The 13388-nt window shown below is 41.3% G+C and overlaps 1 protein-coding gene across 3 annotated transcripts; it reads left to right on the top strand.

Moving 5' to 3' along the window:
• Positions 1-644: 644 nt before the first annotated feature.
• Positions 645-13282, top strand: GCNT3 (glucosaminyl (N-acetyl) transferase 3, mucin type). Of its 3 annotated transcripts, none has more exons than XR_011728069.1 (3): positions 645-913; positions 1276-1412; positions 12946-13282. XR_011728069.1 is itself a non-coding variant. In XM_071754932.1 (3 exons), the coding sequence occupies exon 3, from the start codon at positions 7703-7705 to the stop codon at positions 9200-9202; it is 1500 nt and encodes a 499-aa protein (XP_071611033.1). In that variant the 5' UTR covers positions 716-913; positions 1276-1412; positions 7599-7702; the 3' UTR covers positions 9203-9955. The 3 variants fall into 3 exon arrangements, 2 of the variants coding, with proteins under 2 accessions (XP_071611033.1, XP_071611034.1); XM_071754932.1 differs by lacking the exon at positions 12946-13282 and adding an exon at positions 7599-9955 and having other exon boundaries at positions 716-913; XM_071754933.1 differs by lacking the exons at positions 645-913; positions 1276-1412; positions 12946-13282 and adding exons at positions 2061-2086; positions 7599-9955.
• The last annotated feature ends 106 nt before the right edge of the window (positions 13283-13388 follow it).

Below are 13388 nucleotides of genomic sequence, written 5' to 3'. Positions count from 1 at the left end.
TCAAGTAAAATGCAAACCACCTTCTCTGTTCCTCCTCTTCCCTCTCCACCTGCCTTGAATTAAAAAGAGTTCTGAAGTTCATGTACCTCAGTTCAGATTTATTTTCACTGTTTGTGAGGGGTTGATGTTGACTGGGTGCCAGGTGCCCACCACAGCCACCCTATTACTCCCCTCTTCAGCCGGACTGGGGAGAGTAAATATAATAAAAGGCTGATGGGGCAAAATAAGGATAGGGAGATCACTCATCAATTACCACCACAGGCAAACCAGACTTGACTTTGAGAAAAAAAAAAATCAGGCTAATATGAAATAAAATCTTAAAAATACCTTCCTCCCACCCCCTCCTTCTTTTAGGCTTAACTGTATTTGCGATTTTCTCTACTTCCTCTGCGCCAGTGGTGCGGGTGCATGGGGGTCACAGTCAATTCATCACATATTATCTCTACTGCTCCCTTTCCCTCATGGGAAGGACTCCTCTCAATCCTCCCGTGCTCCAATGTGTCTTCCACCCTTGGGAGACACTCCTCAAACTGTCCACAAACTTCTCCAACCTGAACCCTTCTCAGAGGTGCTGTCACCTGAGCTGGAAAAAGAGCTGGAAAAACTCCCTGCCCAAAGTATTCTTATCCAGCCATGGGGTACTCAAAGGCAATCAGATGAACTGTTGCTCTAAACACATTCAGGTGTGTTTCTGGGCTGCTATACTCACATGAAAAAAAACTTACCACATTACACAGAGAAGCTCTGGACAGAATCTGTCTATTAGACTTCACTCTGTATATACATAGCATGATGGCAGACTCTGCATTCATGACTAAAGAAAACTGCACAGAACATTGATAAATTAATGCAGTTCTACCACAGAAGAAAAACACCTCTGTTCAGAATACAACTTAAAAAAACTACCAGTAAGGTAAGAAACAAAAGTTACTATCTGCACAAAAAATCTTAAAAGCATAAAACTCTCAGTAACTCTTCTATCTGAGAAAGTCCTTAATCTGTTAAGAAATCTTCCATAGGTTACTTATCATGGGTTATCCATTGTCAGACATGTACAAAAACAATTTTTTTTTTTGTTCTTTATTCCTAGTTCCATGAACTCTTCTATCATCTAACTAAAAGAGTTCTGTTTGCTGTTTTGTTTTTATTTGCCATGCTTTATGAAACAATCCTTTTCCAGAAACAATGAAGCATGAGCTAATGTATTTATTAGCCCCAGTATCACTGTGTTTCCTTTGTGTTACATCCTTCAAGTAAAATAGGTTCTTTTCTCAGGACAGTCACATTTCCAGTGTTGGACACCACAGGCAGAAACAGTGTCAGTTTTGAGTGGTTTAAAGGAATTTTTTTTTAAAACACCTTTACCAATGTTGACCCATTCATTTGCCTGCCTCTTCATCAACCTGCATAAGGTGAGTAACGCTTTACCCTACTATTTTGCAGTACTCTACAATATATGATTTAGGAAACTCATTCTGGCTTTTAGCAGAGTTCAGCTTTTGTGTAAAACATCAGATAATAATAACTAACATCCTGCTGACTACATGTCAGTTCCGACTCTCTGCTTTTCTTCAAAGTCATACTGCTGCTCCATACAGTCCAGCTATTTTCCCTTGGACAAAAGCAGAAAGACTTCTCCACTCCAGTAAGATTTCCACTGAGACAGAACATCAGATCAATAAGCCTGCAACTGTGAGGTGATTAACATCAAGCAGTGTTCAGTTACAGAACAGTGACTGCTAAACATGCTAAAAAATATATAATTATGTGGATGCAGTGTTAGCAGCTTGCAAAGATACAATTCAACCCTTATGGACTACGGGACTGAGCCACATATTACAGTTGCAATTAAACTGAAACAAAACCAAAGATAAAGTTTGTAATCACATAGTTTTCAATTTCAAAAAGCAAAACCTGCATAAAACCATATTAATCACATCAAAATTTTACAGATAAAGTGTAACATAATACATACGGCTTGTTATATTTATTCTGAAATCTCAAGACTTCCTTGTTCAATCCTATGGGAAAGTAAGATCTACCGAAGACTGCCACAAAAAGATCTCTGAAGATACACATTGGGAAGGTTTGAATAACATTTCCAAATGTTTATAGTTGTAAAATTGTTGAAAAATCTTAAACATATAAATCATATGTGATTCTATGATTTTTAGATAAATATCACAATACCAGAACAATCAGAAAAAAAAAGGTCTGAGGAGCCAGTAAGATATAAATCTAATTTCTTGTCAGCACAGTTCAAGGGAATTATTCATTTCTTTAATCAACATATCTCAAGAAAAGATCTTTTGGAAAATATGCATTTCTACTTGACATAAATAAGCAAAATTCCCTATGTGAACATACATGAAAAAAGCAGAATTTACCTCTTCAGAATACTGTATTTTAGCACAAGGTGTGTATCTAACAGCAAATTATGTATAGAGTATATTTAGCAACAATTTTACTTGAGTACAAGTGAGAGAATCACTGACTTCATTTAATACTTTATTGCATAGCTATTAATTTTAAGATCAGAGCTAGCACAAAGTATTTTTAGATGTGAACCTGCAAAATAATTTTACAGGCCTCTGGCCAGTAGGTATTTCTCACATAACCAATCCATAATAACATTGTAAAAAAACCAGCAAGCTGATTCTCCATGGTTTTAGGTTACTTGTTATCTGTAAACCTGGATATTCACACACATCTTTGACATGGTAGCTATAACATAAATCATCTTATAATGGTAAAATACACTAGGGGACACAAGAAGACTAGAGCCATCAGCCTCTTTATGCAAATACGTAGCTAGATGAGGGTGACAAGATGAAGGGAAAGACAAAAGCAAGGAAAAACAAAATCACATACAACCTTTTCCAAGTCACCTTTGAACACTCTCTGCTCCTGCTCTTAAGAGAAGGAATTTACAAAGGTTAATCTACTGAGTACTGCAGCTACTAGAAGCTGCCCCATGACTGACAGAAGAAGCTGAGCCAAGCAGTGAAGCTGGCAGTGCCTTTGTAAAAACACATTTCAGAAAAGGTTAAAAAAAAAAAAAAAAAAGAGAGAGGGAAGAGAGCTGTTGAGTAGCTGGTGGAGTGGAGAAAGCGTGGGAAACAACCTTGGAGACATCAAGGCCATTGAAGCAGGTGGTGCTGGATGTGTGTGCCCTGAAGGAAGCTGCAGCAGGTGCAGAGAAGCCTGCACAGGAAAGTTTCTGGTAGAAACTGCTGCCTGTGGAAGACCCACACTGGAGCAGGTTTATCCTGAAAGACTGTAGTCTGCAGACAGGACTCACAGTGGACCAGTTTGTGAAAGAAAATCCATTGCTTTCTGATTACAATTAGGCCTCATGTACTTTGTTGTGTTTAACTCTCCACTATCTCGATGACACATAAAAACCACAGCACTATAAGAGACAAGGGTTAAATGACAGACCACACCATAATGCGTGCTATGCCTCCAAATGCATCAGCAGGAAAAAGGCTCTCTTTCTCTTCTGAAAACTGAGATGGTAGAAAAGGCAAAAAAATCACAGAATAAGAAAGACAACAATGCCCAGAGAACTTAAAAATGGCATTATAGCTCAGAGGTGGAGTTCTTAAAAATGCCTACAGACTGACCAGTAACAGACTGCTCAGATTCTAACTTTAAAAAATAAATAAATAAACCAAGCAAGCAAACAAAAAACCTACCAAACACAAACAATTATCAAACCACTTGAGATCAAGAAACTAAAACCAAAATTTTCAGCTCACCCAAGCAATGGAATATAACACATAAGTTTATTTTTTTTGTAGCAGGTATAAGCCTGGTCTCAGATATCTATTTGATTAGATTAACAAAACTTACTGCTTCTATGTATTTCTTGAAATTATAAAGAAGCTGACAGTACATGCATGCATATATATTTATATATATATAAATAATTTTCTTACAGATAGTGGTAGCCACCACATCAGGCTGATTATTCCAAGTGAGTTCTGTTTGTCCCACTTTGTTAATGCTGCTTTCCCAGGGAAAACCCTATTCCTAACTGTGCACAGGTGAACCCACTGAGACTGTTTGCCTTGCCATGACAATCTAAATTTCTAGCACGTGCTTCACCAGGCGTGACACCACCAGCAAACAATCACAAAGTAACCTTTTTTCCCTTTGAAGAAGCAAGCAGAATGTTTCTTCTCTGCTCTTCAATGCATTTACATGAACCACAACCTAAAAATTACACAGTTAGGCAATTAATAACAGGTCACCTTGTGATGATTCCTTTTATTCCTTAACAGGAAAGCTAAAAAAGCAGGAACTTCTGACTTGATCTGGCCTATTATCAGGAAAGCCAGTACTAAAAAGGCACAAGAGAGATGTGGTACCCTAGACTTCCCAAAATTGTTTTAGCTGAGAATCTTCACACTGATTAAGAACTATTCATTCTTTGGTATGAACAGGAGAATTCTGGAAATTAATAGAAACACAAGTCTGTTTTACCACAGAACAGTGATACTTAAGCCACAGCCATCACTGCCAGACACCCAAACTCCTCCCTATGCCATTCCCTCACCATTTCCAATACACCACCATTTGGCATCTCTATGCCATTCCCTCACCACTTTATTAAGTTATGGCCTGTTGTACATTTCTGCAAAAAGGCAGCATGCCACAAGAATCCTCATTATGTAATATCTCACAGATAGTGTTCTGCAAGATGATCTAAACATGATCAATCATCTCTCTCTTATGCTGCAAACTACTGTCCTATCTCCAAGCTATCAATCTATTTATGTAAGTAATGAAGTGCCTGCTGCTTACCCTGTAGACAGTGCTTGACTCTAGTATCCTTGTGGTAGGACAGTTATTTTACACTCAGTTTGAAAGAGAGAATTTTAGTATTCACTGAGACATTCAGGATCGTTATACAAAGTCACAGGCAGTTATGCGAGCCCACAGTGTGTCTTTTGGAAGTTACAGTTACACATAAGAATATAAATATTAACTGGTTTTAAGATATTTCAGTCAGTACAGGCTTCACTTCAGCCTCCACTTCAAGCACTTCAGACTACTTGGGTTTGCTGAACTTTTTTTAACTTGAGATAAAAGCCTACACATAAGGAGCTATGTACCACAGAGATGATGTGTGGCCCTATGTCCGCACTGCTAGCCACAGAAGTCTCCAGAAGTCTCAAGTTTCTTGCACTAAACAAGATCAAAATTATAATAATAAGCAACAAACTTCTTCCAAAGAAGTTTCATGTTGATGAATCTGTGACTGTATTTACAGAACACTGACAAATTAATCCAAAGTAATTTATTTTCTTACTCAGTATTGGGCTTTCCTTGAAAAAACATTTACTGTCAGATAAAGTTATCAACAAAGATAACTTTTCCAAAAATAATTTTCTATGTGGCTGATATCCATCAATGTGTATGACAGCATTTTAAAGCAGTGTATTAGTCCTACAATCTACTCTCTCTCTGTCCATGCATATGACTTCTGCCACTGGGCAACATAAATTAAAATACAGCAGCAATCTGCTGTCATTTCACACACTGTTCTGAGGTGTTAGGTGGGTTGGGGTATTCTTTTAGCTTTTGGCACTTTTCAGAGACTGAATACACTGTTGGATTTGAAAGTACAGCTGCAAACACTAAAAACACTTTTTTCAAGGCTCAGGTTAGACTTCATAGTTGTTGACTCTCAACAAAGAATTATGGATGGTAAAAAATGTGATTAAAGAGTTAGTTTCTTTTCAAGCTCCTGAAAAACACCTTTGAGAAAAACACCATTGTATTTCATAGAATCGCAAAATCTGCTGAGTTGGAAGGGATGCATCAGGATCATCAAGTCCAACTCCTGTCCCTGTGTAGGGCACCCCAAGAATCACACCATGTGCCTGAGAGTGTCAACCAAATGTTTCTTGAACTCAGACAGGTTTCGTGCTGTGACCACTTCCCTGGGGGTCATTTCAAAATCCCATCACGATAATTTTTGAAAAATTACTCAATAACACACACAACTGGAAATAACTGCAGCCCATTTAAGAGCTCCCATGTGAAATCACCATATTTTCAGCATTTCCTGTGGGACTGGGAATTTGCAGTTTCCTCCACCACACTATTACACAGCTCGACACATATAGAGCAGCTAAAACCTCAAAGTAGAAACAACTGCTTTACAATGCTATACCATACGTAACACATGCACTTGTTTTCCAACTCCACAAGCAGTGCCCGTATGAAAGAGGATTTCTGAGTATTGAAATCAGCATAGAGGATCAATATAAAGACACTGCTTCAGAAAAGGAAAATCCCAAGAATACAAATCTTGACATTCCTCCATACAGTACTGCAAGGATACAGTCCAGCAGAGGTGACCTGGAGGGGAAGACCTGCTTGGAAGTGCAGAAGATGCACCTAGAGGATTATTATTGTCCTACAATGAGAGTTTCTCAGAAAACACCTTTCCTCAGATGCTTTGACATTGTCCAGGTGAACAAGCTCTGTAGGGCAAGCTGAACATAGCTTAGAAACAAATTTTAGTGCATATATAAATGGGTTTAGTTACTTCCTTGTACTGAGAAAGCAGCTGGCCCATCTAGTATATTGTTTACATACACAAGCCTTTTTCCCCCCATGTTTCTTCCAGGCACATTCATTTTGGTACTTGCCACAGGCAACGTGACAGCTGCATATATAAGAAATGCTGTATGTATATCATCATTACCATTCATAATGCCCATTAGAATATCTGAACCATGGATGTCTAAGACAACTATTTACTGAACTGAACAAAATTAATAACGCAACAAGTATGCTCAGTTGTGAAACTGCAGAAGTAACTGCTGCTGGCTTCTAAAACCTGCACAGAACAACACTTAAACCAACTGTCCTCAGTCCAGCTGCAGGTTTCCTGTGGGTTTGGTTCACTGATACATCTGAAGAACAAAAAAAAAGGTACTGTTTATTTTTATGTTAGAAACCCTCCCCCTTAGAAATTTTGACTCATCACTGAAACTGTTGAAACTGGACCTTGTTTTTACAAACTTGGTACCAAATATCATGTTTGGTTCAAACCACAAAGTGGTTCAGGATGACTGCAAAAGCAAGGAGACATTACTTACTCAGAGTAGAGGGCACATTTTAGTTCCTAGTAGTTGTTCCTCTTTTTGTGTAATGTAATCCTTAGCCAGGAGGTCCTGACCAATATTCTCCACCAATACTCTCTCATCGTTTAAGTGGTCACTTTGTGGCAAATTGTTCATAAACCATGGCCTCTGTCTTCACTCTCTGCTTCCACTGGAGAAGCAGAGATTCCACTTTGACCAGTTGTTCAGCATCTTTTGCAATAATCCTTCACTAAAGTTCAAAATGCTCCAGGCCAGCAAAAAACTTTCTGCAGCTGGGCTTCTGGACTACAGAGCTATTGCTGTCACTTCCTTAGCCTCTATGTTGAAATGATCAGAACACCAGAAAAGGTTAGATCCCAAAGCCATCTAATAAACTATTTTTTTTTAAAGTGTATTATATGGGGTTACATACTACAGGAACTTTCCTTGTGTTACACACTGGACAGGTAAGATAAAATATTTTTTTTTAATCAGACATGCAAGATACACCACCACCTCCAGGGCTGACAAAACCAAACCCAGTCATATCACAGGGAGGGAGGAGACTTCCTTTACTCACCCATTAATCACCTGCAGTTATGCTGAGCTCGCCCTGCCACTATTACACCACTACCCAGGAAGCAGGCACCGGGGCTGCCAGGTTACTCCCAGCACAGCACCAGCTCCAGCAACCTCCATCAAGTCCATCTGACAGCCAAGACCAAGCCTGGTGGAAGCCGGTCAGCTGTGGGCTGGGGCTCGGGTGCACGTGGTGGAGCAGCAGCACCATGCGGCTGTGTGAGAGGAGCCCCACGTCGGGGAGGCGGCGGTGGTGCGCGTTGCTGCTCGGCTCCCTGCTGCTGGCCGCTGCCCTGGCCCTGCGCAGCGCCACGCGGCCCTGCCCTGACACCCACCTGGATGCTGCCGCCCAACCCCGCTGCCGCCAGCTCCTCTATCAAGTGCTGGAGCTCTCCCCCAGCAGAAGGATCAACTGCTCAGGGATTGTCCATGGGGATGAAAAAGCCATCCAGGAGGCCCAGCTCAGCAACCTGGAGGTTGGGAAGAAGAGGGTTTCCCTGACACCTACCGACTACCTGAACATGACGAAGGACTGCAGCAACTTCAAGGAGACCCGGAGGTTCATCGAGTTCCCACTGAGCCAGGAAGAGGCAGAGTTCCCCATTGCCTACTCCATGGTCATCCACAACAAAATTGAGATGTTCGAGCGTCTCCTGCGGTCCATCTACACCCCACAGAACGTCTACTGTGTCCACATCGACAACAAGTCCCCGTCTACCTTCCAGGAGGCTGTGAGGGCCATTGTGGCCTGCTTCCCCAATGTCTTTGTGGCCAGCCGCCTGGAAAAAGTGGTCTATGCCTCCTGGTCCCGACTGCAAGCTGACCTCAACTGCATGCAGGACCTGTTGCAGAGCCCTGTGCCATGGCGCTACATCCTCAACACCTGTGGCACTGATTTCCCCATCAAGACCAATGCTGATATTGTCCGTGCCCTGAAGCTCCTACAGGGCCAGAACAGTATGGAGTCAGAGAAGCCCTCAGCCATCAAACGGGAGCGCTGGCACTACCATCACGAAGTGGGGGAGTCTATCTCACGGACAGCCACAGAGAAACTGCCACCACCCCACAACTCTCCCATGTTCACAGGCAACGCGTACATCGTGGTCTCACGGGCCTTTGTGCAGCACATCTTTGAGAACCCCACGGTGCAGCAGTTCCTTGAGTGGGCCAAGGACACCTACAGCCCCGACGAGCACGTCTGGGCCACCCTCAACCGCATGCCTGGCGTGCCGGGCGCCATGCCCCAGAATGACAAGTTCCATCTCTCGGACATGATCGCCTTGCCCCGCGTGGTCAAGTGGCAGTACATGGAGGGTGACACCAGCAAGGGTGCGCCCTACCCACCCTGCACCGGCCAGCACCAGCGGGCGGTCTGCATCTACGGGGTGGGCGACGTGCCCTGGCTGCTCCAGCAGCACCACCTCTTGGCCAACAAGTTTGACCCCTTGGTGGACGATGCCGCCATCCAGTGTCTCGAGGAGCACCTGCGCCACAGGGCCCTCTACGGCCGGGGACTCTGAGGGGAAGCTGCGGGGTCCCTCGCCAGCACCTGCTTTCTTCCGTAGGCGAGTCCAGACGCGGCGCCTCGGAGACGGCGGGAGGGGCTGGAGAGCCGTGTCTGCGGCGAAACGGGCGCCGGCGCATTCTCCGCGCTGGCGGAGGAGAGCTCTCCGCGGGACGGGCGGGCGGGCGCCTCGCGGCGGCTGAGGAGAAGGAGAAAGAGACTGAGCTTGGCGGGAAAGTGCTGCGGGCGGTCAGAGCCGCCGGGCGTGTGAGGTACCGAACTTGGTTCGGAAGGGCTGGGCCGAGGGCCGGAGCGAAATGGCCGGCGTGGAAAGGCGGGAGGTCTCGGCTTCCCCTCGGCCCTGCCTCCTCCCCTCCGCTGCGCTTCTCCTGCGCTTCTCTCTCCCATTCCCGGCTTCTCCTCAGAGATGCCGTTAGGAGCGCGGCCTCCAGCACGGCACCCCGGGCAGCTTTCCTGCAGTATGAATTCTGTGATGTCTGGTTCACTTCATTTCTTACAATTTCTGAAACAAAACAAAACAAAAACCAACATGAAGGGCCCAGTCCCAGGGACAGAAGATAATGTCTGCTTATTCCAGCAAATCTGAAAGCGTAACTAATTGGGCTTTTCCACAAAGCAGGCCACCTGCACCTGGCACTGCTCAGCCTAACACCTGGCACCTGCTTGTGTATGACTTTAAAGTTCATTTTTTGTCAATAGCCATTAGCCAAAAAAAGTACGTCTGTCAATAAAATCAAATATAGTAAAACAGATGGCACTTGGCATTCTGTATCCTGTAGTCCTAGGCAGAGCCACTAAACCAGTTAACCTCTCCACACCCTGCTTCTCCATCTGTAAACACAGGGAGAGGAATGTTTATGTATTTAATGGTGATTAAACATCTTACTTTTTCTGTCCCTCCCCTGGAAAAGAGATTTTTGTGAGGAGTGCTCTCAGTAATGTAATTGGTATGTCCAGTATTGTATCTGGACTTTCAGATGAACAAAATTATCATCCAACTTGTTTTCTTAAATTTCTAAAAGCTGAAAGATTTGGGAACTTTTGTATTTTACCCACATGTATTTTTCCCACTTTCTCACATTAAATCCAGCTGCTTTCCATGGACCCTACAGCTTTTCATTACCTGTAATACTGAGGGATTGATTTCCTTGTCTTTGTACTAACAAAAATATCTTCAAGTAACCTTTTTGTCAATTAACACACCTTTATACATAAATCCACCAAGATTTCTCCAGTGGAAAATTAGCATTACACAAAGAGCATCTGAAGCAACGCCAGGCTACATTTAGATGAAATTATGACTGTGATCCCAAAGATCTTTAAAACACTGATTTAAATAGGATGAGAAGATGAAATAACTGATTTGAAAATATGTGTCATTGCGATTTAGGTAGACAATTTTAAATTAACTTGGATTAAAATACTAATTTTTAAAATGCAATGGTCATTTCACAGCAAACACTACAGGCAAAACTCACAACTACTGGCAAGAAAAAGCTCTCAAACATAAAACCCCAACATATCATTGGGCATTTGTTTATTCAAAAAAAAGGAATTAAAGCAATAGTCTTGCTGGTCCCAGTGGGAAACTTCCCAGTTTGTGTAAATTAACGTTTGGTGCAACAGATATTAAAGCCTTTATGCTAACACTAATATAGAAAAATTTAAAAAATGGTTTTAGCAGCAAATTCAACATTAAATACAAATATCTCCAAGTGTGGTATATTCTCTGAGAGCAAACAAAAACTTCTCTGGTGACTCTGTAAGTACAGAAGTCTCCCAGCACAGAGGACTGCATTCAACCACTACTGCCTAAGCTGAGTTTGAATCTTAGAGATGTTTCATTTTATTTGAATCAAGAGACTCAGACATGGAAATGTTCATCCAATTTTCTTGAGTCAAAGAAAATTTTCAGTTTCTGCTGGTGCTGTTACAATGTGTCACACAGAGATTACTGGTTCCAACAACAAAGGTGTATCTTGTGCAAATTTATTTTCAAGTCATCACCACTCATAGTGACACAACTTCTGAAAAAGCAAGGCTACTCCCAAATCAGAGGGTGAATTAAGACAAAAATATTATTACAAAGCTATGTTCACTACATTTCCTCTTCCAAAGATAGCAGAAACGTCAGATTTGTGAGTGCAGACACATCAGAGAAGTGATACAAAAAAATAATAAAAAATAAAACTGTTTCCTTAAAATAAAAACTGCAATTACAAGATTAGAGAGAGAGAATTAGAGAGATTTCAAAGTATCTTAGCAATAGGCTAGCTAGCATCTTAGAAAACTGGCAACAGGGCACAGAGGAAGGATGTAACTTGCCCAAGTTAGTTGCCAAACTGAAAAAGAAATGATCTTTGAGTAAGAGTAGGACAAGCTGTAGCCCAAAGTAACTGGCAAATCGGAGTATAGAATCACCTCCAAAAAAACAGGTTGAACCCCAGATGAACTTCATCAGTAAAAAATGGACATTGTAATATCAGAAACATTAGTGTTAACTTTGTCACTTCTGTCCACAATCATTAACAGCCTGAACTTTAAACAAACCACCAGCTGTCAAAGGAGGAAATATGTTGCAAATTCCCGTTGGCCTTTCAAGACACTCAGAGGAAGATGAAATTCTCAAATCTAGTAACAGATTTTAACTCACCTCACTTTTATTTATATTTTATTTCCAGGAGGTTTTCACTTTATAAGAACAACTTAATATGAGCTGAAACTGGCATAATACATATTTACACAGTGGGTCTATGAACAGCTCTTCTTAATTCTAGTTAGGAGGGTCTGTTCCCTTATTGCTTTGCATTTCTTTTATACTCTATATTGTAATCTCTGAATTGCCCTGTAATAAAAAGATTAATTTATTGAAACATGTTTAGAGAAAAACAGGTAATTATCTCTCAACTAGAAGCAAATCAGTAGAGTATTTGCAGTATTTGCAGGTTAGGTTGTCCTGGCTGCAACAGCAGTAACCATGAAACATTAACTGGACTTTCAATGAATAATTTTCCACTTCCTTAGAAGGTGCAGACTACTTTAGAACAATGTGAAAACTAAATATTAATACATCTGTAACTTACTATCTACTAAGCCATAGCAACTAATTTATACAGTAAAATTATCTTTAAGCAAAGCTATTTTCCTTACTAAGATAACCCTTTAGATTACAGCGAAGGAAAAGTCCATACTGGCCAGTACAGTCTTATTAAAATTAAAAGGCTTTTTACAACATCTCTATTTTTCTTTATTTTGCCCCAGAAATTTTTAGAGTTCAGAATAGCAAAACCAAGTCCCTAACACCTTAACTGGAATAATGCCTCATAAGCTGCTGAGATCTTTAAAAGCAGATATCTGTGTTATAACTAACTCTCATCTACCTCATTGTACCCAGTCATTGTGTAACAGTACATAATGACCCTGATTAAACTTGTCTTATGGGATTTCATCACAGTCTTCCTGCTCAGTACTTGCCTTTAGTTTGTGTCTTTCTGATAACATTTAGTCAGGCATTGACACCCCTGACTGTTCAAACAGCTTACTTCAGTTCACATCCTGGTTTGTGCACTTATGAAATTCACAAGATCCTTTCCCATGGAAGCCACATTTAAACATAGGCAGTCACCCACAGCCACTTCTGTATTGATGTTTATTTCCTTCTCTCAATTTTCTTCTAGTTAATTCCTGCTCAATGTCAAGGCGCAAAAGTATCTTTTACTTTCTCTGTTTTACCTATAGGTGGAAGCAACTGTGACCTTTCTGAGGAAAATTAACAAGAAACCAAATAATTAATCAGTCATAAATAACACATGCAAGGAAGAACCAAATAGCAGCAAGCATGCTGATGCTGTAGCAAGTGAGATGGTTTTGCCTTCCATTGGATATTAAAATAGCTTAGCATAACAAAAATGCAGTTAACACTTTTTAGGTCTAAGTTCAACAATTCTTTCAAGACCACAAGGCACATTAATCATATGAGCAAGAAGGAATTAGCACAAATTTAAACACAAAAAATAGAAGATGGCAAGAAAATCATGGAGAAGCAAGCAAGAAAACTCCCTTATTCTTCCCTTCAGTTTTTATTTGGTAATTTCGTAACTTCTCTCCTGCTGTTTGGTATGAAAGGCCTTCTCGGACTGGCTTGAGGAAAGAAATCTTTAGATTACAGAAGCATATGCTAT

Source organism: Heliangelus exortis, chromosome 11 (genome assembly GCF_036169615.1).
Source record: "Heliangelus exortis chromosome 11, bHelExo1.hap1, whole genome shotgun sequence".
In the NCBI taxonomy this organism is placed as follows: domain Eukaryota; kingdom Metazoa; phylum Chordata; class Aves; order Apodiformes; family Trochilidae; genus Heliangelus; species Heliangelus exortis.
Note: the sequence above shows the minus strand (reverse complement) of the source record. Positions and strands in the feature narration are given on the sequence as shown.